Source organism: Stenella coeruleoalba, assembly GCF_951394435.1.
Source record: "Stenella coeruleoalba genome assembly, chromosome: 3".
NCBI classification, from domain to species: Eukaryota; Metazoa; Chordata; class Mammalia; order Artiodactyla; family Delphinidae; genus Stenella; species Stenella coeruleoalba.
The window spans coordinates 82,953,870-82,981,823 of record NC_137148.1 but is presented as its reverse complement, the minus strand read 5'-3'; the positions used below and the strand labels follow the sequence as shown (position 1 = coordinate 82,981,823).

Sequence of the window (27,954 nt, the reverse complement as noted above, 5' to 3'; positions counted from 1 at the left end):
TTTGCCCTTTATAAATCGATGTTGTCATGGTAAATGTTTTCACTTAATACTGGATTAGCTGAGGTGGGAGGATGACACGGTGTATAGCGGCAATGTACTCCCTATATTTATATACTTTCCTCTTCAAAAATGCTCTAAGGTTTGTTGGATGGGGTGACTTCTGCATGCTAAGACAGAGCCATGCCTTTAGTGTGTACATCAGATTTGTCCCTTTATACAAGATTGAGTAGATTACATTATCTGTGAAAGGCAATCGGTGCCTGGAAAGAGTGTGTTCTGCACTTTTGCTTAAAGAATGCAACATTCATGTGGAGTGGCTCCAAATGCTCCTCTTAAATAGGGTTATTGAAATATTAATTCAGACTACATAAATCCAGAAATAAGTGAAACAAAGAGGATTTTTCTGGTGGCTAATAAGTGCAAAGAGAATCACTTTTGTTGCCAGTGTGGAAGGATATGCATGGTTGCCTTCCACAAATACCTTCAGACCGACTATAATAGACAAATGACCCCCCTACAAATCTGGCTTTATTTGTTTCTAAATGTGTACAAAATTTCCTAAATTCTTTCATTAACCAGGCTCTCCTAATAGCACTGTTGCAAAGCAGAGGAATAGGAATTAAAAATTTATCAATTAGAGGCATTGTGTGGAAAACCCCTCTAGAGATTTCTAGAACATTAAGGGTTTATATTAGGAAGGTAGAAGATCCTTTTTGTTGGTATTCTTTTTGTTAGTGATCTTGTTTCTTTCGTTGTTAATTTTTAACAATTATAAAATAATAGATAATTTTTTTAATGATAAAACAACTTGGATATATACTAAAAGTCTGTTGTCATCCTCCTTCATTGCTGCCTCTCCAAGGGAACCAGCATTTACAGCTTAAAGTGCCTCTTTCCAACTTCCTCCATGTTTGTACAAAAATGTATATCCAAACAGACACACATATATAGAAATTTTGTTATTATTTATTTTTATTAAGATGGGGTCACACTCTGCGCATGACTGCAGTTTGCTTCTCTCACTTAATACACAACAATACTTCTAAGGCAAAGTACACAGACCTATCTTAGTTTTTCACTCATTGCATAATATTTTATAGAATGATCTCCCATAATTTTAAAGAAATGAATATTTTTACTTTAAAATTCCAGATAACTTTATTAAAAAGCTTGTGGCAATGTATCCTCCAACAACAATGTATGAGCCTGCCCATGTCTTTTCAACCTTAAAAGCTCTATTATAGCTCTTTTTAACTTTTTTTGCCGTGTTAATGGGTTAAAAAAAAATCTTTTTTCTTTAGTTTTAATTTTTATGATTAACAGGGTTGAACATTTTTCCATTCTGTTAATTTAACATTAATATCCTTCATTTGCATTTTTTTTTTTTTTTTTTTGTGGTACGCGGGCCTCTCACTGCTGTGGCCTCTCCCGTCACAGAGCACACGCTCCGGACACGCAGGCTCAGCGGCCATGGCTCACGGGCCCAGCCGCTCCGCAGCATGCGGGATCCTCCCGGACCGGGGCACGAAGCTGTGTCCCCTGCATCGGCAGGCGGACTCTCAACCACTGCGCCACCAGAGAAGCCCCCTTCATTTGCTTTTCTTTTAGGTTGCTTGTCTTCTCAGTAGTCTGTGCGACCTCTTTTTATATTTGGCATATTAGCCTTTTTTCTCTCATATATGTTTTTTTACTCATTCTCAGTCTACTCTTAGTTAAACAACTCTTATCTTTAAAAGTTTGTGTGCGTGTGTGTGCGTGTGTGTGTATGTGTGTGTGTGTGTGTATGTAATCCTTTTACCTTTCTAGTTTCTTCTATAGTTAGTGGCCTGTTCAGTTTTTTAAAGACCTTTTTAGGTCAATTTGGATAGCTAATTATTTTCTAGAAAATCACCATTTCCTCAAGATTATTAAAGTTACCAACAGATGGGACTTCCCTGGTGGCACAGTGGTTAAGAATACACCTGCCAATGCAGGGGACACAGGTTCGATCCCTGGTCCGGGAAGATCCCACATACCGCATAGCAACTAAGCCCATGAGCCACAACTACTGAAGCCTGCACACCTAGAGCCCGGGCTACACAAGAGAACCACCGCAATGAGATGTCCATGCCCCACAACGAAGAGTAGCCCCTGCTCACTACAACTAGAGAAAGCCCGCACACAGCAACAAAGACCCAATGCAGCCAAAAATGAATAAATAAATAAATTTATTTTTAAAAAAATTTACCAACAGAGGTGCACATAATAGTATCTAAAATGTTTTCTTTATACTTTCTAATAATAATGCATAATTTTTTCACTTTTTAATCTTTAGTTAGGCTTGCCATGAGCTTATCCATTTTAATGGATATTCAAAGAAATGATTTATTTTGTTTATATTATTATTTGACCTATTTTATAAATTTCAGCTTTTATCTTTATTAATTCTTCCTTTTCACTGATTTGATTGCTATCTTCCTCATTTTTTTTTGCAGTACGTGGGCCTCTCACTGTTGTGGCCTCTCCCGTTGCGGAGCACAGGCTCCAGACGCGCAGGCTCAGCGGCCATGGCTCACGGGCCCAGCCGTTCTGTGGCATGTGGTATCTTCCCGGACCAGGGCACGAACCTGTGTCCCCTGCATCGGCAGGCAGACTCTCAACCGCTGCGCCACCAGGGAAGCCCTATCTTCCTCATTTTTAAGTTGAATTATCTATATAATTTTACTTTCATTCTACTTTTTCATTATACAAGAATTTAAGGCTATCAGTTTTTCTCTGAGTACTGCTTTAGCTGGGTCTCATGGGTTTTGTTATAAAGTATTTGCCTTGCCGTTACTCTCTAGATAATTTATAATTTCAGTTTTTACTTTTCTCCTTGTTTCATGGGTTGTATAGAAGAATGGTCCTTAATTTCTAAGTAGAAAGTTTTCCATGGCATCTCTTAATAGTCTATTTCTAGTTTTATTGGATTATCATCAGAGGGTAAGAGCTATAAAACTCAAATTATTGTAGTAAACTGAAGTTTCTTAATGTCTAGCTAAGTGATTTTTAAAAAATATTTTATATACATCCAAAAATGTATATTCTCTTTCTAAAATGTAAAATTTTATGTCTACATATATATTAAATTACATTTACTGTATGTTAAAAATATTAAATTATTCTGTTGACTGAAATATTCAAGTTCTTTACACATTTCCTTTTTGGAGTCTATTTGATATACCAAATATCCCTCTATAATTGTATTATAACCAACTTCACCCTAAATTTTTGTTTTACATGTTTCACAGTGATGGTTTTGGTGCCTAAAGGTATATAACTGTTCTCTTAGTAAACTGTACCTACTAGATTCTTTTAAAGACAAAATGATAAAAGTTGAGGTTCTGATTATGTCATCTGTTTACAGCACTATTTCTAGAATGGTGCCCTTTATAGGGATTCTATATTGCTTCTATTTTATGTTGTTTTTTTGGCTGCGAGGCATGTGGGATCTCAGCTCCCGACCACGGATCAAATCCACATCCCCTGCTTTGGAAGGCAAAGTCTTAACCATTGGACTACCAGGGAAGCCCCTTTATAGGGATTCGAAATGTTTGTTTCCAAATCTCTCTCTCTATCCATGAACTACATTCTTCAAATCCTACTGCCTCCACAAAGATTTTCCTAATGAAGAAAGAGAGAAATGCAGAGTCTAATCTGCTTGTATAATGTGCTTTAGAAAATTATGATTGTGGTCCTGACCAAAGTATTGTTGCAATCACCCTCTTCATGCTCAACTTGATCCTTTCTAATTCTTTATTTCAACTATTCTAAGGTATTTATAATACCTTGGTGCCTTGCATTAGTTACTTGATAACATGCCTTAACTCATCTATTGTAATGTACTTTAGGGCAAAAATAATAATAACTAATTATTTCCTGAGTGGTATTGGGCTTTACACATATTAACTCCCTTAACTACAATCCTATCAGGTAAGAACTATTATTATCCCCATTTTACAGATGAGGAAACTGAAGCTCATTAAGGGTTAAATATCTTGCCTAAGATCTTGCAGCCAGCAAGTTGCAGAACTAGAGTTCTGATTTGTCTTTTCCCCATAATGACTTATAACAGGAATAAGGGATGAGAGACAAAGGAGTAGAAAAAGATTGCAGGAAAAATGAAGAACTTTGGAGGTCGCTATAAAGTCTTTGGTTTTAAACGTGAGGGGTATGAAAAGTTCTTAAAGGGTATTCGTAGAAGGGTGATGTGATCTGATTTCTGTTTTAACAGGATCCCTGTGGCTGCAGTATAGGGCACAGACTCTAGGGATATAAGAGTGCAAGGCGGATCAGTTGGGAGAGCTATTGTAATAATCCAGAAAAGATGATGGTGCATGGGCCAGAGTGGGAAAGATGGGTGTGGTGACAAAGGGCTGGATTCTGGATATATTTGGAAGGTAGAACCAATAAGATTTTCTGGCATATCGTTTATGGGGTGTGAGAAAGAAGAGCCAAGAAAGACGCCAGTCTATTTGGCCTAGAGAAACTATAACACAGGAATTGTTATTTACTGAGATGGAGAAGTATGAAATACAATATTTCAAATGAGAACTCTTGGGGGCTTCCCTGGTGGTGCAGTGGTTGGGAGTCCGCCTGCCGATGCAGGGGACACGAGTTCGTGTCCTGGTCCGGGAGGATCCCACATGCCGCGGAGTGACTGGGCCCGTGAGCCATGGCCGCTGAGCCTGCGCGTCCGGAGCCTGTGCTCCACAACGGGAGAGGCCACAACAGTGAGAGGCCAGCATACCGCAAAAAAAAAAAAAAAGTTATTGAACAATTTAGGATGGAGCCAGTAATTTATATTTTGTCTTTTTAACTAAAGGAAGCTTTTATTTTACAATATATGTGTAATAAAAAAAATGTCTATAATAGTAACATTTTCTGGGAAACACATAGGCCATTAATAGATTGGCAGCACAGAATTATGAAATAAGCATGCATCTCAGATTCAAATAAATCTGTATTTAAATCTTTGTTCTTCAATTTACTGGCTATTTGGCTATGGATTTATAGCTTATTTAATCTCCCTTAGTTTCAATTTCTCATACAAAAAAAATTGGAATGATAGTACCTTGAACACAAAGTTTTTATGAGAATTAATGAGCCAGTGCTTGTAAAGTGCCTAATACAGTAGCATGACATAATGAGCACTGCATAAATGTTTTCTCCTTTAAAAAATTTACCAGAAAAAAAGAAAACAAAAAGGACTCTAAATCTTATTGAGAAAACAGGTGATCATAAGGGGGTCTCTTACACGGTAGTTACTTTTTCTAATATCCTCTTTAGGTATCATGTTAATTCAAAAATATCAAACATTAATTGAAAATAAAAGTCTCCTTTTTATTTCTCATTTTTAATAAAGAAAGGAAAAAATGGTCAATGTATATTTGCAGCTCTGAACTCAGATATATGACATGTTTAGATTATTCTCACAGTGGCAAACATTGTTAATAGTTCAACCATATGTTCCCTAAGGGGACATTAAATAGGTTTTAGTAAAAATAAAGGTGAAGCATCATAATTTAAACTTAACAATTAGCAATGAGCTACATGAAACTTTAATTTGCCATTTACAAGATCCATTTAACATTTTTATATTCTATTTATTTGTCTAGTTGAGCCTTGCTGTTAAAACAAGGGGTGAATTATACAAATAAATACAACTTAAGAATTTGACATGTAGCATCCTAAATGATACCAATCCTGAACATTCAAAAGAGAAAGTGGAAAAAACAATTTAATGTGACGCAGCTAAGTAAACAAAAAAGGGCCTGGTAACCGTCCTTTCTAATAATCACAAAATTCTCTTTGCTATTAGCTTCTCCATTGGTAAAACAGATAATATTACGTCCTCAGTTTGGGGAGGGGAAAGGGTATAGCATTTTAATCTCCTTGTTGCTCTTTTTCCAAATCTTGGAATTTTATACACTTTGCCTAAGTCTTCCTAAATAAAAAGCAAATACTAGTCCAGAATTTGGATATTTCTTGATTTCCCTTCTTCAATAACAAGATCACCATCCTCCTTCTATTTTTTCAGAAAGGGAGAAAAAAATAAGAACAGAGGAAAAAGAAACACTAAAAGCCATAAGTCATGTTCATTTTAAGACAACGACTTAATGGAACCAGTTTTCACTCATAGTCTATTTTTTCCTGCAACAGAAACGCACTGGTGTAGGACTTGCTACTGGAGCCACCACTCCTGTCTTTCACACTCTTGGCCTCACAATTCTTAATATTTTCCAGACAGCTTCTCACAGTCAAATCCCATTAGCCATGTTTGTTCAAGTGTACAGATTGAATCAGAAGAGGTGTAGGGGCAGACAGGCCAGAGGACTAGAGAAGGTAAGAAGGAACTGATTGCTAATCACACAGAGGTGGTCAGGGAATCCATGGGGGGTTGCAAGTTCAAGCTCTGGAGTCAGGTGGGGACTGGCATTTCCCAGCAATCACCCAGCTGCTTTAGGAAGAGCTCGGATCCATTCTCTACAATGAGTATAACAGATAACCTACGGCTGGTGCCCAGACGGCTGAGGTTAATTTTCTCCTTTTGTGCAATGAGGCTTAAGCAGAAAGTCAAGCTGGCCTGTGAGGAGAAATGGAGAAATGGAAGTGTGGGGTGTCTCCCTTCCTTTAATTTTTGTGTCCAAAAGAAAAAAGAGTTTTTATTTTTAAAAAATGCAAATATTATTACATACTAATAACTAGAGCAGAGACAAGTAAATTGCAAACCCCGAAGAACTGAAAATTATTCCAGTAAAGCCTCACTTTTCTGGGCTCCTTTCTAATTTTGTCCTGAATTTTAAACACTAACTAGGGACACTTTTTTTTTCCCCCATAATGATTGAATTAAAAATATATAGATTTGGGACTTCCCTGGTGGCACAGTGGTTGGGAGTCTGCCTGCCAGTGCAGCGGACAAGGGTTCAATCCTTGGTCCGGGAAGATCCCACATGCTGCAGAGCAACTAAGCCCGTGCGCCACAACTACTGAGCTTGTGCTCTATAGAGCCCGCGAGCCACAACTGCTGAGCCTGCGTGCCGCAACTGCTGAGGCCCACGTGCCTGGAGCCCGTGCTCCACAACAGAAGAGGCCACCGCAGTGAGAAGCCCACACACCGCAGCAAAGAGTAGACCCCGCTTGCCACAACTACAGAAAGCCCATGTATCCCCCAAATCAGCCATAAGGCAAACTTCTGTATAACTAAGTGACTTTACATGAAAAGGTTTAATCAGCATTCTGAACATAAATGAAAGCACCACCACAATTCTGCATTTACCTTGTGTATTACCTCTTTGATAAGCATATATCCTGAGGAAATGGTGTTTATAAGTGATGCTATGATAATAGCTTGATGTTTTAAAACTGATTTCTTAAACTAGTGCAGTAAGAAAAGACTGTGAAAGCTGGGTTCTCATTATGTGGTTGTACATGCCTTGTGGAGGTAAGCAGACTTTCTCCCTTCTTCTGTTAGAAAATGAAAAAGTTAAAATATATTAGTAAACATTTTCTAATGGTTCTTCATTGGGGAGAAAAAAGCAAAGGGAAACATTGAGGGAAGCTCTTGAGAAAATTTTGTAGGGAGTATTTTGTTCATTCTGGTTTTATTCCAACAACTACATTCTTTCACCATTATTTTAAAACAAGTGACAACTTAAGGCTCTAATTTCAAGTTTTTCAACTTGTTGCTCTGGGTTGTCTGATCTTTAAACTCAGAATTGTTCTATTTTCTTTCATTCTTGGTGATAGACATTTGTGCTTAGGAACACAGAGGAAGACCACTTTCTGATTTTAAAGGATGATCTGTGACTCTTCAAAAGATAAAGAATGAGACCATAATTTGCAAGAGGTTCAGAAAGGAAACAGTGTATTCCTTCATAGTTCTCAAATCACTCCCAAAATAAGGGAAGAAAATGGCAGCCTAACACATCCTAATGGAAAGAAATTCAATTATTACATGGTTTCAAGTTATTAGGTTCAGGAGAAAATATTTAATTTTTGTAAAATTATATTTTTTACAAATTAGTTTACATTTGTGAATCCTTAAACCAAGACTGCAGAGGACCTATGTGGCACAAATAACAATTAAATAAAATGCTATGTAAACACAGGATTTGAAAGGGCTTGAACTAGATAAGAGTAATTTTTTAATAAGGTCAATGTACAAAGTTCTCAGCAAAGTGAGGAAATCTAGGCTGATTTCAAATAAATATAGAAAAAAATTAAGGTATCATACTTATGAAATTCCTTTTGATAACTTCTTTTCTAGGCGTAAAAGATATATAAGAACTTTGAGAAGAACACACATCCATCCTCAGTGTTCATTCTCTGATCGTAAGGGCTATTTTTAATGGAAATTACTTAAGAATAAGCACACTGAAAGATTTACTTCCTTGCTTACTTTCCCCAGGTTTCTTTTACCCCAGTTCATACTTCCTATTTTTCTTCATTGGCCACCTTTCCTCTCCTTATTATGATGTCTTACCTTCTCCATGAAGTAATTACTGGAAGTAAAGGGCTGGCAATTTCCTTCTCATCTTAAGGTTCTTTCACATTTCCCTCAACACACAAAATAACAATGAATTCATATTTTGTAAGAACTTAGCCCATACAGGGCAACTGAACAATGCCACTGGTATTACCTTGCTCAGTCCTCACAAGAACCCTGGGTACGTACTATTATTTTTTATTTTTTATGTTTTATTTTTTGTGGCACACGGGCCTCTCACCGCTGTGGCCTCTCCCGTTGCGGAGCACAGGCTCCGGACGCATAGGCTCAGCGGCCGTGGCTCACGGGCCCAGCCGCTCCGCGGCACGCGGGATCCTCCCGGACCGGGGCATGAACCCGCATCCCCTGCATCGGCAGGCGGACTCTCAACCACGGCGCCACCAGGGAAGCCCGGTACGTACTATTATTATTCTGTCTACAGATAAAGGAGCAGGACCAGCTAGTTAAGAAAATTCCTGAGTTGACACTACAAGAGCTGGGACAAAAATGCTGTCAGCCTGGTTCCAAAACCTACATTCTAGCCCACTAGATTTGGCTGATATTGAGACAATATACTTTATGTCAACTCACTGTAATTATGTCTTATTTATTTTATTTTATAATCAACCCCCCATGGGATAGTTAACACATCAAATTGATGATAGCACCTTACAATGACCATAAGCTGGCAGCTTATCAAATTATTTTGTTTGTTGAGATGACAGCTGGTGACAGCAAAAACCCACAGGGGCCCTTGGTTAGAAAGAAAATCAAATGAGGAAGAAAAAGTGTTAAAAGAAAGAGTCTCAAAATATCACCACTTCAAGGCTCTGGATTTGAAGCCAGTGCCATCAGACACCAGATTCTACTTACTTTACCTCTATTCTAGGCTACTTAAAAGCTGCTTACTCTTCTCCCTAATCTTCCCAAAGCCTGAAAAACACTGATTAACAAGAAATTTATTAAAGAGGATGGAAATTATTTTTTGAAATTTCAAGTCAGAAGACAAAGAGTGAGCTCACTTTGAATATAAAATTGACATTGCAATAGATAATAAACTACTTTCCCTAGACTCTCCGAAGCTGGTTTAATGGGAGCAATTTTTTAAAAGGCTGCTTTGAAGTCTATGGTATGGCTGAATGGACTGCGTCTCAGAGGTCTGACATGATTGGATATTCTTTGGTAAGACACCAATCTAGATCTGTATTCCATCAACAAAATTAGTTAGTTGTACTATCTGAATTATAGCTAAGGTTCTTTCCACCTCTACTCTACATCTGCTTGTTTCGCTATCCAAGCCTACCTAACAAACTCAAGTTCCCCAAGGAAAACACTTAAATCAGATTCACTGATGCATCATTCATTATTGCCAAAACTTAAGATTTACTTTATGAAAAAAAAATCTGTTGAGTGAATATATCTCTTTAACTAACTTGGTCTGCTTCAATTAACAACTCAAGGTCTGGGTCCTCAGTTCCTTCTTCCCTTAACCTTTGTTGCTCTTCTTGATCTTCTGCCATCAAAAAAAATACATTTTAACTTCTCAAGGCCCTTCCTTATTTCTATGCTTTCCTTATATGATATTTTCTTATATGATTTTTTAAATGTTCTGGTCTTCATATTATAGTTATTCTTGATTTCTTCTTCCTTTTTTTTTTTGTTGTTGTTCTTTATCAGTTTCTCCATGTTTTTTGGCCAACTGTTCTTATTCCCTTCCATCGTTTATTTTTGTCCTCTAATAGTTGTTCTTTCTTTCTTTGCCTTCTTAGCTCCTTTTCTCTTAAGGATCTGTATTAAACTTAGTTTCATCTGCATTTTAAAAGAAGAATACTTTCTCCACCAAAAGTATTCACACTATCACAGTTCTGGATCTTCCTCACTAAGAACACAGAGTTTAGGAGGAAAGGGTTTCTGGGGTTTCTGTATCCATCTCTTCCTGGGTATACTCAACAGGAGTATAATTACCACTTCTCATGAAGGTTTATTAGGTATATGACCTATATGTCAGCCGGATCAAGTCAGTAAATACTCGTGGCATGTGGTCAATAGAAAGTGGAAGAAACATTCAACAACCAGTTCTGAGCTGACCAGACAGAACAAGGGAATCTCTTACCCAGTTAGGCAGCTTGTTACAAGTCAGAGAAAACCCAACTTAGTCTGGTTGAAACAAGAAAGGCTAACATAAAGGAAAACTGCCTAAGTAGCAATGTCAGCAAGAACCTCTGTTCTTTCAGTCTTTGCATTGCTGTCTATGGTATTAGTTTTGTTCTAGACATGGCTCCTCTCGTGAACTCAGCAGACCCTAGGACTACATGCCCTTTGCTCACATGCAACAAAAACATGCGTTCCCAGCAAAAGATCTGATCGGACTGGTCTAGGTCACACACCTTCTTCTCAATCAGTCACTGTGGAAGGAGAAGTGGAATGCAGTGATTTCCTAATCCTACTCTATGTACTCCACCTCTGGATCCTGGGTAGACAGCTCCAGGAACCACACGGTTTCAGAGAAGCAGCAACGAGGAACTGTATTCTGGGAAGGCAACCAGCAAATGTCCACTGCACGAGGCAAAGCTGAATGCAGCTAGTGCAAAATAACAAGCTGTAATTTACTTGTTAATATATGTTCTTTTTTCCACAGAGTTATTTTGCTAATTACAAAAAAATGAGTTAACACATTTTACTTTATGAAAATAGAGTTCCTTTTTATTCTTTTATAATCAATTCCTTTAGGACTCTTTCTGAGAATGTTCACCCCAACAGTTACCTATTATTATTATTAAATAATTTAAATGTTTTTACTGTAAAATAATGAGAAGAAGAAACACAATAATAACAAACTACAACAAACTATTATTTGAGAAAATAATGATATTTTTGTAGGAGAAGAGTGCTTAAAGACTAATTAGTTTGGGCTTCCCCCGTGGTGCAGTGGTTGAGAGTCTACCTGCTAATGCAGGGGACACAGGTTCGAGCCCTGGTCTGGGAAGATCCCACGTGCCGCGGAGCAGCTAGGCCCGTGAGCCACAACTACTGAGCCTGCGCGTCTGGAGCCTGTGCTCCGCAACGGGAGAGACCGCGATAGTGAGAGGCCCGTGCACCGCGATGAAGAATGGCTCCCACTTGCCATAAGTAGAGAAAGCCCTCGCACAGAAATGAAGACCCAACACAGCCAAAAATAAAAAAAAAAGACTAATTAGTGAATTTTTTTTTTAAATATTTATTTATTTGGTTGTGCCGGGTCTTACTTGCAACAGGTGGGCTCCTTAGTTGTGGCATGCAAACTCTTAGTTGTGGCATGCATGTGGGATCTAGTTCCCTGACCAGGGATCAAGCCCAGGCCCCCTGCACCACCAGGGAAGTCCCATGAATATTTTTAAAAAGTAATATAATGCCACTTTAAACAAATATACAGGAAAAATCACTTTTAAAAGTGAGAAGAGAAAGAAGAATCACATTTCATAAGTGAGCAACTATCACTGTTCTCTCTTATTCCCAATCTCATTATATCTCTTTTTACTAAGTACTAAATAAAGACCTTATAAAATTAAAGGCCAGGACACTAATAACTAAACACACAGAAGAGTAATTTGCCTGGTCATTTGTGGATGGGCAGGGGTGAGGAGGTGAGGGCCAATTTGACAACAGTAGTTATTTATAGATACTTAGACCATACACGGGTATTGTATTCAAATAAATGCATGCCAATCCTTAGTCCTTCAAAAAGACCACGTGTATTTTCTTAGAGCTTCCGAATGTCAATTTCAAAAGAATTCTCCCCAATACGTAGAATACCTTTATTTTCTCAGTACTTTAAAATAGAAGAAAGAAAAGAAAAATAGAATGTTATCTGCAACAATGAGTCATCAGCCACTGCAGCTCTACAACACCCAGGTCTTCCCCTGTCTCTGCAGCCCTTCAAAAGAGGAAGACTATCTTTTAATGACGCACATAAATCCCTGCACTGCCTGGCTGAAAAGCATAATTAATTCTGGCCTTTTTATGCTTAATGAAACACCTTGCTCACATGACAGCGGTGGGTTTGAGCTTCTCGTGTATACCTAAAATAGGGAAAGCCCCAGCAACAACCCAGTTCTACTCAAAATGCTGTGTAAGTCACGGTGGTATGAATTCTGCTACTACTTCAAAATATATCTCTCATGACAAGCAAATCACTCTAAAGAAAACTCACAATCAACCACCTGCATGAACAGTTTTTTTTAAACTTTTAAAAGTATGGAATGTTTTATTTTTCGAATTCTTGGCAGTAAACACATGCTTTTACTTCTCAACTTGTGGCTGCGATAGAAGGGTATTTAAACAACCTAATCTCTTAGATGCAGCTGCTCAATATCATTTCCCTTTATTAGAATAATTTTTCATATTTTAATATACACTTACATGCTGCATTTCGAAGGCTATTACTCCACTGAGAATTTCAAAACAAATTTTCAAGGTTACATTTCAAAACACAAATAATATGGGTAAACTTTTTAGAAAGAAATTTAACTGAAAGATTTACCTTAAAAAATTTACTCCTCTTTATAATATTCAATTATTCTAGCCCTATTTGAGGACTCTTGAAAGCAAATGCCTACTTTTCAAACACGTTACTACTGCTGTAAATGCAGTTTCTTTGCTTTAATTATAGAATGTATACAGAACATGTGAATAATGAAATAAGAATTCCTCTCACCTGTTTGGGAGTAACCCCAGGCATGCGAATATCCAATGCAAAATCTGATGAATCAACAGGAATTACTGGTCTGGTGGTACCAAGACATTCATTAGAAAATGATCTGGTAGTTTCTTTAAACCTGAAAAAAGAAGACAATTTCAATATCCTTGAACATAATGGTATCTTATGCTCATCTGGATGTGAGAAAGGGAAAAAAAAAAAAGGAATTCTATGACTTTAAAGATTGTTGATTTAGACCCAATGAAAAGATGTAATAACCACATAACATTCTATAATATTCTCAGAACTGCATTGTGTAGTTCAAGAGCAATATATACCCAACTTGAGAGCAAAATATAATCAAAGCAACCTACATTTAAAACTTAATTCAAAAAAATTTGTCAAATATACATTTGTTTCTAGTTAATGAAAGTACAGTATAAATAAATTATAATTATCACAGGCCTGTCAATCCTCTAATGGCAGAAACATTAACTACAAGCCAGTAAGTGATTATTTTATGAATGTCCAGTATTACTAGTCAGCAACAAAAAACCAACAGTAATGTTGCTAGGAGGTGGAGTTTTATGGGGGTGGGGGGAAGACTGTGATGTGAATTACAAATGTACAGGTGCATAAATATTTAACATAGTAATTATGAGGAGTGTGTATACAGCTCAATGTTTTCTCGTGAGCTATTACAGTCCATGATCTGCTTCTCCCCACCAGTTACCTACCTTTATATTTTATTCTTCGGGCTGTTATAAACAAGAAGGCATTCAAGTCTAAACGACTATACTGTAGTTTCTGAAATATCTCCCCAAGAGGGAGTGATTAGTATTGGAAATCACAACTTCTAAGTGGAGTTTTGAAAGCCAGTGCAGCTTGGCTACAAAACAGTGGGCTTTTTCTGCAAGGGGGACTTTTACAAGAAGTTATTGTGCTAAAATTCCAAGTGATTTCAGCAAAGTTAATCAACCATGTATATTTCTCCAACACTCCGGTTCATAAGTGATTACATTTTTCAGGAGCATGCACAGAAACCATCCAAACAACATTTCGCCTGTTTAAAAACAAAAACAAACACCCACCTCTTAAAGACAGAAAGTGGGCTTCTGAAACCCAAACAGCTGCTTTGAAAAACAAGGAGGAGAACTAGCAGGCTACGAAAGCCAGCCATGGCCACGCCGCTCCGGCCCCGCCGGGAGGACCCGGCAGCGCAGCGCTGGGCTGGGGCCGGCGGTCGGGCAGCGGCGCCGCCAGCAGCCGCTACTTCATGGCCGGGGAGCGGCGGGCGTCCGGCGACGGCCACACACCATCTGCCTGCGAGAGCTGCGAGGTGTCTGGATCAAGAGCCGCAGGCAGAACCCCGTGGGAAGGCGGTACTTTTGTCAGGTCCGCAAGCGGAAGCTCTCCTCCCTTCAGAGCTGCTTTCTGCCCTGGTGCTGGGGCTAGACGTGAGTGTTCCTTATCACTCGGGGATGACAGGGACTGTGAGGGATATCACACAAACCCGCGTCAGTCATCATTCAGAACCTGCAAAAATAGAAGCAGATAATGGATGACTAACACGTTACAGCATTTGTGCTCAGCAAATCCCAGCTGAGGTTCTTCAATACATTAGTAGTTTCACAAGCTTGAGCCCAAGCCTGGTGAAAATGCTGGTCTGTTGATCTCCCTCCCCCAAGATCAGCCCCCAAGATTTCAAAAACCCCCATAGCCCCTGTTCTGCCTTTTCCTCTTTCCTCCTCCCTCACACCCACTCTCTCCTTTTCTCTTCTACTTCTTTCCCCCTTTTACCTCACAACCACCCCAGGCTCCGGATTTCTTCTCCTTACTTCCTATGTCACTCCCTTCTATTATCAAAAATGCACTTAATACCTCTGCTGAATGTAAACAAAGATACTCACACAAATGATAGGCTAAGGCACAAGAAAAGGAAAAAAAGAAACTAAGGCACAGACAAAGCACTTGGATACAACAGTAATCAGAAAGAAAAAGACTTTGAGAACAAAGGCATGTTTACATATATGCATCACAGAGCTATAGATCCAAGAAGAAAGATACCCTCTGCCAAGAATGATCACCACAGAAGTAATTGCTGAAGTTCTCAGAATTGCTTTAAAACAAATCAAAAATCCATAGCTAACACAATATATGAAATGTAAGCACCTACTAAAAAATCCTGCATCTAATATACAAAGTAATAATTCCTTACTTACAAGGCATGCCTCCCAAAAGATATTCTTTCCTGAATAAGGTTTGGAGACTTACAATGCAATACAATTAGAAGCAGTAAGGAGAATCTCAGCTGGCTCCCACATGAATTTTATATACAAAGGATATGATCAAAACCTTTACATTAATATAAATGACAGGCCATACGGAACTAATGCAACATCTCAACATTTTGTCAAGAGGACTCAACTAGGCTAAATTTTAAAATATTTGTGTTTAGACTTTACTCTTGTTCTGAATATATTTCAGACTATGTATCAAGTATGTACATTTTAGCAAGGTATTATTTTAAAATGTATCATTCACAATATAAAAATACATTCAAAGGAAAAGATGTCTTAAAGTTCTATTTTAATCAGTAATTATAAACATGATTTGGTGAATCACAAATAAATCCATTGGCTAGATGAATAACAGTTAGAAGCAAAAATCAGTAAGATCATTAGAAGTGCTCTACAATAATAAGTTAGCCTCTAAATCATCCTCTGGAAATCACAAGATACTGAAGCTAATCTAAACAAAACAAAACAAACAAAAAATCAAACAAACACTAAGCTAAAACAAACAAAAAAGCATGACCTAAACTTTAAGTCAGAGGAGTTCATGGTCATTGCTTTCTAGAAGAAACATACCTTACACCAAATATAAATAAAACAGGATTGAATATCCAACCTATCCAAGGGTGCTTGAGGCTCACCAGCAACCAAGAACCACAGTTAATTTACACAAGCAATGACATTTTTAAAAGACTGATGATATTTGTTTGAACTTTCTCTTTGGCTTGCTATGTGAGCTTTCAGAACAAAAGCCTTTAATTTTGTCTGAATCCTGTGGGTAAAAGAAAGAACTTATGGGGGAAGAGAAACAACTGGCCTGAAGGCTATGCTATTGCTTTTGTTTACAACAAAATATAATCCTGTAAAATGACAAGGCTTAACATTCCCTGAAGTTCTTCTTTTTCTTTAAATATATATGAAGAAGGGATTATATTTTATTATTTCATGCAGAACAGGATTCAAGGACAGTCCTTCTTCTAGTTGGCAGGGAGATTTGCTATTACACAAACACTTGAAAACAAATTTAGTATTAAAATTCTCTAAAAGGAACACATCCTTAAGTACTAGTCTTCGAAAAAAATTCCACTTATCCCTCTGATTGATTTTATTACCTTTGATGTCCCTGAACCGCCCACTAAAAGAAAAGGGAACTGAAGTTGTGGGTAAAAGCAAAGTTGCTACTTGCAGCCATGAACAGAACAAAAGGTCTTACAGAAATGAAAGCTAATTATGCTTTTTGGTTCTTGATGCCTTGTAAACTAAAGACAAAATACAAATCATCATATGAAAAAAATCATGTCTAATCATTTCATTTGTTATTTTACAATGACTGATAATTGTGGAATATATGTGTGTGTGTATGTATGTGTGTATAAATATATATAATATTCAAATCTTAGTATTCTTGTTTAGGATAAAAAAATTCAACATAGATTTCCTTGAGATAATTCAAAAAAACACACTTAATTTCATATTTTGTACAAAATATTATAATATATTTTGGAATTTTATAAAATGAATAAAAGTAAAAGAGAATGTAGTCTATTAAGGGAGATCCTCATCTTCTTACAAGTAATATAAGGTAAGTTTAGAATGTACTATTCCCGTGAGAGTACTATAAAAGGGACTCAGGGAATTTTGAGGAAGGAAAGATCATTTCAATCTTCAAGAGGAGGGTAAGAAAAAAGAGAAAGGTAAAGCAGTCTTCACTGGAAGAGGTGGTTCTGAGCAAGAGCCTGAATGTGGTTGGGTTTCCGCTGTGAGCGACGGAGAGTGTGTATTCCAAGTGCAGGGCACAGGAGCCCAAATGGGGAGCAGAGGATGTTTGAAAAACGAGTAATAAAGGTTCTGCCTCCTAGACTCAAGCTGCAGACCCAGATTTACTATTTTATTTGTAATACAAAGCAAATATTCTGTTTACACATTATAAATAAATTCTTAGTAAGAATGATGTATAGTTCATACCTGTACAAATATTAATTCCAGGAGCCTAGTAAGGAGGACCATAAAACTCATTTGGCTTTTACAAAGTGAGCAGTCCATTCTTTTCCATTTTTATTTGAAAAAAGAAAAAAACCCAAAAAGATAGTTTAAATTTGTAATTGATCAAAGAATCAAATAAATATATTGGCCATTCACTTACTGATTCATTTATCAACAAGAAAGAACCATTATAACATTGAGGCTGACAGCTTGTAAATTGAAGAAAAACTTCCTGGACTCCTGGCTCCACCGCTGACTAGCCCTGTGAAACTGGGCAAGTACTTAGCCTCTCTTTGCCTCAACTTCCTCATCTGCAAAATGGAAATAATCCTACCACCTATCTCATAGGCTTGTTAGAAGGAATAAATGAATTCATATCCTTAGAACAACACCAGACACATAATAAATGTTTGCTATTACTGTTGCTGCAACAAATATTTACTGAATGCCTAGGACTATCTTAATGTTGGGAATGGTGATAATCAAGACAGATAAAGTTTCCACTCATAGAGATTACTTTCTAGTGGGGGAAAAAACAAATGAAAATAATGACCAAATTATTGATTTCATTTTCTTTCAAGGAGATTTTATGTGGCTTCCTACAATGACTTATGATTAAACTGATTAAAGGATGCATATCCATTCACTTAGAAATTCAACTCTAGGAATTTATTCTTGGGCAAAAATAGAACAAGGGCACAAACATGTTTATGAGGATATTTACTAACATTGTTTATAATAACAGATAACTGGATGTTTATAATAGCAAGGAACTGGAATCAATTTAAATGCCATCAATAAAAGATTGGTAAAATTTGGGGGGTGGTACCATATATCCCTTAAAAAAGGACAGGTGGGGCTTCCCTGGTGGCACAGTGGTTGAAGAGTCCGCCTGCCGATGCAGGGGACACAGGTTCGTGCCCCAGTCAGGGAAGATCCCACATGCCGCAGAGCGGCTGGGCCCGTGAGCCATGGCCGCTGAGCCTGCGTGTCCGGAGCCTGTGCTCCGCAACGGGAGAGACCACAACAGTGAGAGGCCCGCATACCGCAAAAAAAAAAAAAAAAAAAAAAAAAAAAAAAAAAAAAAGGACAGGACAGGTGGATCTATTTTTATAGGCGAGGTCATATTCCATGACACATTGTTTTCTTTTTACATAATTTTAAAAAATGTTTAAACAATCTCAAACTTGTAGAAATGTTGCAAGTACAGTACAAAAAACTTTTTTTTCTTTAATCATTTGAGAGTAACCAATTGCTGACCTGATGTCTCATTACCCCTGAATTCTTTAGTGTGTAATTCCTAAAGTATATCTACTATATAACCACATGATATTTGTTTGAACTTTCGCTTTGGCTTGCTATGTGAGCTTTCAGAACAAAAGCCTTTAGTTTTGTCTGAATCCTGTGGGTAATAAAAATATTCACATTGACACATTACTATCATCTAATCCTCAGTCTCCAAACTTTGCCAGTTGTACCAATAGTATCCCTTATGGCAAAAGAATCAAGTTCAGAATGGACAATTGCATGTAAAGTTGTCAAGTCTCTACTTAGTCTCCTTCACTCCAGGACAGTTTCTGTCTTTAAATTTTATGCCCTTGACTCTATTGAAGATTGCAGGCCAGTTATTTTGCAGAATGCCTCTCAATTAGTGTTTGTTTTCTGCTTATTAGGACTAGATTCAGGTTGTGCATCTCTGCCAGGAATATCACAGAAGTGACGCTGTGTTCTTTTCACTGCATCTATATTAGTTGCCCATAGCTGCATATCAAATTACTCCAAAACTTAATAGTTGAAAACAATAAACATTCTCTTGCATAGTTTCTGTGCATCGGGTAAAGAAGTAGCTTAGCTGGGTGATTCTCTCATGAGATTTCAAGCAAGATGTTGGCAATGGCTGCAGTCATCTGAAGGCTTGACTGGGGCTGGAGAATTTGCTTGCATGATGGCTCACTCACAAGGCTGGCAAGTTAGTGCTGGCTGTTGGCAAAAACAACATCTCCTCACTATGTGGCCCTCTCTCTAGGGCTGCTTGAGTGTCTTTACAACACAACAGCTGGCTTCTCCGAAAGTAAGCAATATTTTTTGGGACTAAGCATCAGAAGTCACATACCATCACTTCTATAATATGCTATCCATTACACAAGTTGGCCAAACTCAGCATGGATGAAGTCTACCCCAGGGCATGAATGCTAGGTGATGAGAAGCTGGCTACCACAGCATCTTATTAGGTGGCTTGCAATTTTGATTTGTCCCACTACTGATGATGTTAACTTTGATCATTTAATTAAGGTGACATCTTCCAGGCTTTTCCACAGTAAAGTTACCATTTTTCCCTTTTTAATTAATATTTTTTGGTGGAGAGGTTATTTATTGACTTATGAATATTCCATTTCTCATCAAACTTTCATTTTATTCATTTATTTATTATTTCATAATGGTCGCAGAGTTTCTTATTTTATTCAGTGGGTTTTAATCTGTTACTAACTGTATTTACTTCACTTACTTTGATGCTCAAATTATCTCAGTTGTGACTCCTTTAAGCTAGCTTTTGTGTCCTTTTGACATGTCCCATCATCCTTTGAGCACTTCCTTGCTTTCTGTGCCCCCTCTCATCTGGGCTAAAAACCCTCCACCAGCCCTTGCTTTTTGTGTTTTTCATTCCACTTGGCCTTTGCGGACACCTTACACTGGGCTGCCTACACACATGGATGCCCTCCTCACCCTGCTTGGGCCATGACATCCCATGCCAGGCCACCCGTCCTGAACGCCTACCTTGCTCTGCCCCACATAACAGCTCTAGGACTGAATTTTTCAGGAAGAGAAAAGAAAGGCATTAACTTTAAAAAATCAAATTATAGAACAGTATACACATGTATTTAAAATTCTGAAGTAATATAACTCAATTAGATTTCCAATGGTCTTCAATGGGAATAGGTTAAAAAAAAAAGAAGGGGGGATGTTCACTGTCCATTTATATGCTTTTGCAGTCTTTTAACTTTCACAAGCTTATATTACTTTTGTAGCCAGAAGAAAACAGGGATATTTATACACATACATATTTATATTTAAAATACTGAATGTGATTCCACAGATTTCAATTTATGTGTTAATTTCTATCTGAGTTTAGGTTGTGTTTTGAAATATAACTAACTCTCCTTCTTTTCCTTGGCAAGAACTTTACAAACTAAATTTTATGGTAGTTATAGCTGTAATGCAGAGTTCCTCAAACTCAGCACTAGCAACATTTTGAGCTGAATAATTCTCTGTTGCAGAGGACTGTCTTGTTCCTTACAAGATGTCTAACAGCATCTGTGGACTCTACCCACTAGATTCCAGTTGCACTCCCTGCAGTGTGACAACCAAAAATGTCTCCAGACATTGCCAAATATCTTCTAGAAGGTCAAATCAAAAATCGCCCTTGTTGAAAACCACTGTTGTAATATGGTTCATTAAGATAAAGCTTAATTTAAATAAAATGATAGAATTACACCTGAATCATTGTAAATCAATTATACTTCAATTTTTTTAGGTGATATAATTCCTTTAAATACATATAATGAGATATAAATGGATTTTTTGGGTTTTTTAATAAATTTATTTATATTATTTATTTTTTTGGCTGCGTCGGGTCTTCGTTGCTGCATGAGGGCTTCAGTAGTTGTGGCTCGTGGGCTCTAGAGCACAGGCTCAGTAGTTGTCGTGCACGGGCTTAGTTGCTCCATGGCACGTGGGATCTTCCCAGACCAGGGCTCGAACCTGTGTCCCCTGCAGTGGCAGGCTGCGCCACCAGGGAATTCTCTATAGACTGATTTTTAAAAGTGCTTGCAGGGACTTCCCTGGTGGCACAATGGTTGAGAATCCGCCTGCCAAGGCAGGGGACACGGGTTCGAGCCCTGGTCCAGGAAGATCCCACATGCCACGGAGCAACTAAGCCCGTGCGCCACAACTACTGAGCCTGCGCTCTAGAGCCTGCTCGCCACAACTACTGATCCCACGTGCCGCAACTACTGAAGCCCACGCACCTAGAGCCTGTGCTCTGTAACAAGAGAAACCACCGCAATGAGAAGCCCACGCACTGCAATGAAGAGTAGCCCCTGCTCGCCACAACTAGAGAAAGCCCACGCACAGCAACAAAGACCCAACACAACCAAAAAAATAAATAAAATTTTAAAAAGATTCCACATTAAAAATAAATAAATGAATAAAAAGTGCTCGCAAATATGGAACTTCTAAAGAATGGGAAAAGAATATTCATAACAGCAAGTAACATTTATCGACTTATACGCCAGATGTTGACCTTTTGCGTTATTATCTCACTGAATTCTTATGACTTTTAAGTACCAGTTATTATTCCCATTTTATAGATAACAGATCTAAAGCTTAGGAAAATTAACTAACTTGCTCTGGTTACACAACAGTAGAGTAGGGATTTAAATCCTGGCTTGCAGCCTCCAGAATCTATCCTCTCAACGCATATTCTTCAACATAAAACAAACTCTCTACATTCTTAGGGGATGTTTTCTTCAAGTTCAACAAAAAGCAAATCCTCTGAATATCATTTTATTGTGAAGTAACAATAGCCAATGTTATCGAGCAATTACTATATGCCAGGCACTGTACTAATAAGCACTATATATAGATTAGCTCATCTGAATCCTTACAGCAACTCTATGAAATTTGTACCATTATCATTCCCACTTTACTGAAGTGAAAACTGGACACACAGAAAATTGGTAACTTGCCCACAGAACACAGCCAAAATATAAACACAGGCAATCTGATGTCACAGTTAAAGCCCTCACCTGCTCAGCAATAAATGTAACCTAGTCTCTTTTTTCATTCATATATTAGGAAGCATTAACACTTCCTCTACAACCTTACAAACATAACTCATTTAGCTAACTCAGAAAGAACAAATTGAAGATCTATGACAAGGGTCTAAATCTAGTCCCCAAAGTAGATTTTGTTTGGCTTGCAAGAATTTTTCCTAACTCTTCCCTTGAATTTGAATTCTGAGTAAACATTTCAAAATGAAAAGATTTCACATAAAAAGTGTCTCTTGAAGAGTTGTAAAAAACCTGGCATCACTGGACCCATATCTCCACATGGGAACAATTAGTTCCCTCTGCTCCCTATGTATTCCCAGATCCTGAGGCCAAGGGTACTTGTTTTAACTGACACTCAACACTGAGGTGCGGTTTTATCTGTCCATTTGTTTTGTTGTCATTTTTTACATCTGGCCAGTTTTTCTCATTCACATTACTAGCTATACCCTAAAGTCATTTGTGTTGTGACCCCAGAGGTGCACCCTTTCTTTATGTAAGAAGGTAAACTTCACCCTACACATAGCATAGCGTTTGCCACACTCAGATATACTAAGTTGCTACTTCTTTTCTTTCCTTTTCTCTTGTTTCCTTTTCTTCCTTTCTTTGTTTTTTAAGTCTCTCTTTTAGCAAGGCACACGAAATTGAATGGCATTTTCTGCACGTGGGTTTGTTTGGGATTCATCTCTTCTAACAGGTAGTCAATTTGAAGTATTCTTCCCTTGTAAGTCAAAATTGGCTAGGTACCTATTAGAATATATAAGGTTAAACAACCTCAGGGGTACCATTCAGCATATGATTCTACTGCAGTTAAGAACTTGCCAACGGTAACAAATTTTACTTATTTATTTTTTTGGTTGCCATGATCCGTACCAGATGGCCTTTAAATATGTCCATTAGTCATCAAATTGTTCAGTCCTGTAAATATTTCTGTGGGGGAAAAAACAAGAGACATTATTCTTAATTAAGTTTCTCAACTTTGACTAATTCAAATGTTACTTCATAACACATGAATCTAAATTCAGTGCTAGCATATTTCAATGTAAGATAAAACAGATCCCTGTGTTCCAATCAGCACACATCCTTTTGTACTAAGGATGCACTGGAAGTTCTCAAGAGACTAGTGCACTGCACAGGAGAGCATTAACCGTTACTGATGATGTCAGAGAGGTAGAATGGCTCCTTTGCATGTGACTCATTTGCCTACCAGTAGCTTTTTTAAATTTATAAACGTGACAAAGAATTCAGTTTCATAAGTAGAGCACAAAACACTTCTGCAGCTATAGCTGCCTTCTCCTTTAAACATTCTTGTTGAGTTGGGGGCACAGGCCATGAGCCTGGTCCTGCAGTCATTTAGCAAGGCGGGGATTTCTGTCCTAACTTATGGAGTAAGTTAGAGATGAGGGCCTGAACTTATAGGCTATCTCCATAATATGCCAATTCAAAAATTAATAAACTCTCTTCTTCCTCTTCAGTGAAGTTTTTGAGGAACTGGTTTGAAACTAATATCCAAGACTTGACTAAATTTCAAAAGTCTGTTTGTTTGTTTTTTTAATAAAGCATGAATCACTGGCTGATTTAAGTACTGAAAGATCTTTCCATTACCTTTGTAATGCTTCCTTTGTGGGTCTGTGCATTATTATTTTCTGCTATTTTCAAGAGGAAGTTGTTATTGAATGAAGGATGGTAGGGTGCCACATTTAAGAGCAAATATTCAGTGCCAGGCACTGGGCTTGGATGGATGTGGTCAGAAGGCGGGGATCTGCCTTTCCTTCTGTCTTTCTTGCAACTAATCAACATACTTTTTAATGAGATGTCCTCTTTTGTAGGGATTTTTTTTCCTGTTTATACTTCCACATCCTTAGGCAGAGTTATTCCCGAAGCATTTCAAGACATATTTTGTTAAATGCCTCCCTATGACTTCAGAGGCAGGAGTTATTAACTACACATGAACGTGGCTCAGATCCAGAACATGCAGTTACAAAATAAATATCCTCTTTCTTGATAAGTAAAATCTACAGGAAATGTCTACATTTTCACTCCAAAATTACACTGAACTTTATCTTTTGTGTCGTGCGTTGTTCACATAGAAGCATTTTCTCCCATAGCAGAATCAAATTTTCAAGTGATTCTTATGTTTTCCATTTCAAATGTTCAAATACTTACAGTAAAATGCCCATAAACATACCCCTTGCTATAATAAAAGTTTTGGCATCCTTGTCTTTAAGCCTTTCAGCTGTATAATTATAGTACTTAAAGTGGAATCTACAATCATATAATGTTATTGTATAATTGAAAACCTTATGGGAAATTTTCCTAAAGATCGTGAAAGAATGTTAAAACATTCTCTCATTTATATAATTCTGTTCAACTGAGTTTACAGTAACCTAGAGGGCTTCTATAAAATATACACTATACACTGCCCCCTCAATCCATCTCAACTATATAATTTGAAAGCCATTAACAAAAGAAACACAGTTGCTTAAAAACATTTTAATGTTTTTTATTTTGGGGTATACAAGCTATAATAAAATACAGCTTAATCATAACAAGACTATTTGAATTTTTAAATATGCAATTCAGCACTGAAACAAGTACGATGTACTGAGTAGCTTATATTCAAATATTTTAACTTCTCATCTATAATAATAACAGTTTTCTTTGATCAGTGTCCCCAAACTCCCGATGAACTATCAATTCAGAGCTTCATAATTTTCTTCTGGCTCAAAAGGATCAAAGCATTCTTATGTTTGCTAGAAGTCTTTGATACTGCTGCACAAACAGGTGGTGAATTTATTTCATAGTTATTAAACTGTTTCTTGCTGTCTTGAGCTTAGGAAGAAGTGGTTTATTTTAACAAGGTGCTTACAGACTGGCTTTCCCTTCCCCAGTTTTTAATCTTCTTTACAAGGTTTCCCACAGTGATGTGCACTACACCATGGAAATGAAATAAGAGCTGAAAAAAAGATGAGGGCCATGCTCCTCTGGGTGTGAAAGAACACACTGGATGCCATCCCTGTTGCATCACTCCAAGAAGTGAGGCCCAAGCATGCCCAGTAGATCTTGCTCACCTTCTATCTCCATTACTGAAGTTATATGACCTAACCTTGAGTTTTATCATTAAAAAAGTTGAATTTTTAATAACAATTATCATTGAAGAGTTAGGGGGAAAAAAGCATTGAAACCCACAAACTTAAACACTCTTTCTAACATTAAAAGTAAGAGCAAAAATAGTAATTCTATACATGATACAAAGGATAATGAGAGATTACTACAAGCAACTATATGCCAACAAAATGGACAACCTGGGAAAAAATGGACAAATTCTTATAAAAGCACAACCTTCCAAGACTGAACCAGGAAGAAATAGAAAATATAAACAGACCAATCACAAGCACTGAAATTGAAACTGTGATTAAAAATCTTCCAACAAACAAAATCCCAGGACTAGATGGCTTCACAGGCGACTTCTATCAACATTTAGAGAAGAGCTAACACCCATCCTTCTCAAACTCTTCCAAAATATAGCAGAGAGAGGAACACTCCCAAACTCATTCTATGAGGCCACCATCACCCTGATACCAAAACCAAAGACGTCACAGAAAAAGAAAACTACAGGCCAATATCACTGATGAACATAGATTCAAAAATCCTCAACAGAATACTAGCAACAGAACCCAACAGCACATTAAACGGATCATACACCATGATCAAGTGGAGTTTATCCAAGGAATGCAAGGATTCTTCAATATACACAAATCAATCAATGTGATACACCATATTAACAAATTGAAGGATAAAAACCATATGATAACCTCAATAGATGTAGAAAAAGCTTTTGACAAAATTCAACACCGATTTATGATAAAATCCCTCCAGAAAGTAGGCATAGAGGGAACTTACCTCAACATAATAAAGACCATATATGACAAACCCACAGCCAACATCATTCTCAATGGTGAAAAACTGAAACCATTTCCACTAAGATCAGGAACAAGACAAGGTTGCCCACTCTCACCACTATTATTCAACATAGTTTTGGAACTTTTAGCCACAGCAATCAAGAAGAAAAGGGAAAAAAAGGAATCCAAATCGGAAAAGAAGTAAAACTGTCACTGTTTGCAGATGACATGATACTATACGTAGAGAATTCTAAAGATGCCACCAGAAAACTACTAGAAATAATCAATGAAGTTGGTAGAGTAGTAATTTCTGTGCAAAATTAATGCACAGAAATCTCTTGCATTCCTATACACTTATGATGAAAAATCTGAAAGAGAAATTAAGGAAACACTCCCATTTACCATTGCAACAAAAAGAATAAAATACCTAGGAATAAACCTACCTAAGGAGACAAAAGACCTGTATGCAGAAAACTATAAGACACTGATGAAAGAAATTAAAGATGATACCAACAGATGAAGCGATATACCATGTTCTTGGATTAGAAGAATCCACATTGTGAAAATGACTATACTACCCAAAGCAATCTACAGATTCAACGCAATCCCTATCAAGCTACCAAATGGCATTTTTCACAGAACTAGAACAAAAAATTTCACAATTTATATGGAAACACAAAAGACCCCTAATAACCAAAGCAACCTTGAGAAAGCAAAACGGAGCTGGAGGAATCAGGCTCCCGGACTTTAGACTATGCTACAAAGCTACAGTAATCAAGACAGTATGATACTGGCACAAAAACAGAAATATAGATCAACGGAACAGGACAGAAAGCCCAGAGATAAACCCTCGCCACCTATGGTCAACTAATCTATGTCAAAGGAGGCAAGGATATACAAAGGAGAAAAGACAGTCTCTTCAATAAGTGGTGCTGGGAAAACTGGACAGCTCCATGTAAAAGAATGAAATTAGAACACTCCCTAACACCACACACAAAAATAAACTCAAAATGGATTAAAGACCTAAATGTAAGGCCAGACACAATCAAACTCTTAGAAGAAAACATAGGCAGAACCCTCTATGACATAAATCGCAGCAAGATCCTTTTTGACCGACCTCCTAGAGAAAGGGAAATAAAAACAAAAATAAACAGATGAGACCTAATGAAACTGAAAAGCATTTGCACAGCAAAGGAAACCATAAACAAGATGAAAAGACAACCCTCAGAATGGGAGAAAATATTTGCAAATGAAGCAACTGACAAAGGATTAATCTCCAAAATATACAAGCAGCTCATGCATCTCAATATCAACAAAGAAAACAACCCAATCCAAAAATGGGCAGAAGACCTAAATATACATTTCTCCAAAGAATATATACAGATTGTCAACAAACACAAGAAAGGATGCTCAACATCACTCATCATTAGAGAAATGCAAATCAGAACTACAATGAGGTATCACCTCACACTGGTCAGAACGGCCATCATCAAAAAGTCTACAAACAATAAATGCTGGAGAGGGTGTGGAGAAAAGGGAAGCCTCTTGCACTGTTGGTGGGAATGTAAATTGATACAGCCACTATGGAGAACAGTTTGGAGGTTCCTTAAAAAGCTAAAAATAGAACTCCCACATGACCCAGCAATCCCACTATTGGGCATATACCCTGAGAAAACCATAATTCAAAAAGAGTAATGTACCACAATGTTCACTGCAACACTATTTACAATAGCCAGATCATGGAAACAACCTAAGTGTCCATCGACAG

General features: G+C 37.5%; 1 protein-coding gene across 14 annotated transcripts in view; it reads right to left on the bottom strand.

The window, feature by feature from the left end:
- Positions 1–27,954, bottom strand: part of PAM (peptidylglycine alpha-amidating monooxygenase) — a 280,663-nt gene that overhangs the window by 136,932 nt on the left and 115,777 nt on the right. For 12 of the 14 annotated variants that reach the window (XM_079916803.1, XM_079916795.1, XM_079916804.1 and 9 more), the window contains 2 exons: positions 14,273–14,717; positions 13,200–13,320 (listed from right to left, as the gene is read on the bottom strand). In XM_079916803.1, the coding sequence (XP_079772929.1) occupies positions 13,200–13,320; positions 14,273–14,361 (210 nt within the window). In that variant the 5' untranslated portion in view covers positions 14,362–14,717. Of the gene's footprint in view, positions 1–13,199; positions 13,321–14,272; positions 14,718–23,157; positions 23,215–27,954 lie in introns of all 14 variants that reach the window. The other 2 variants (XM_079916802.1, XM_079916801.1) reach the window with 1 other exon arrangement.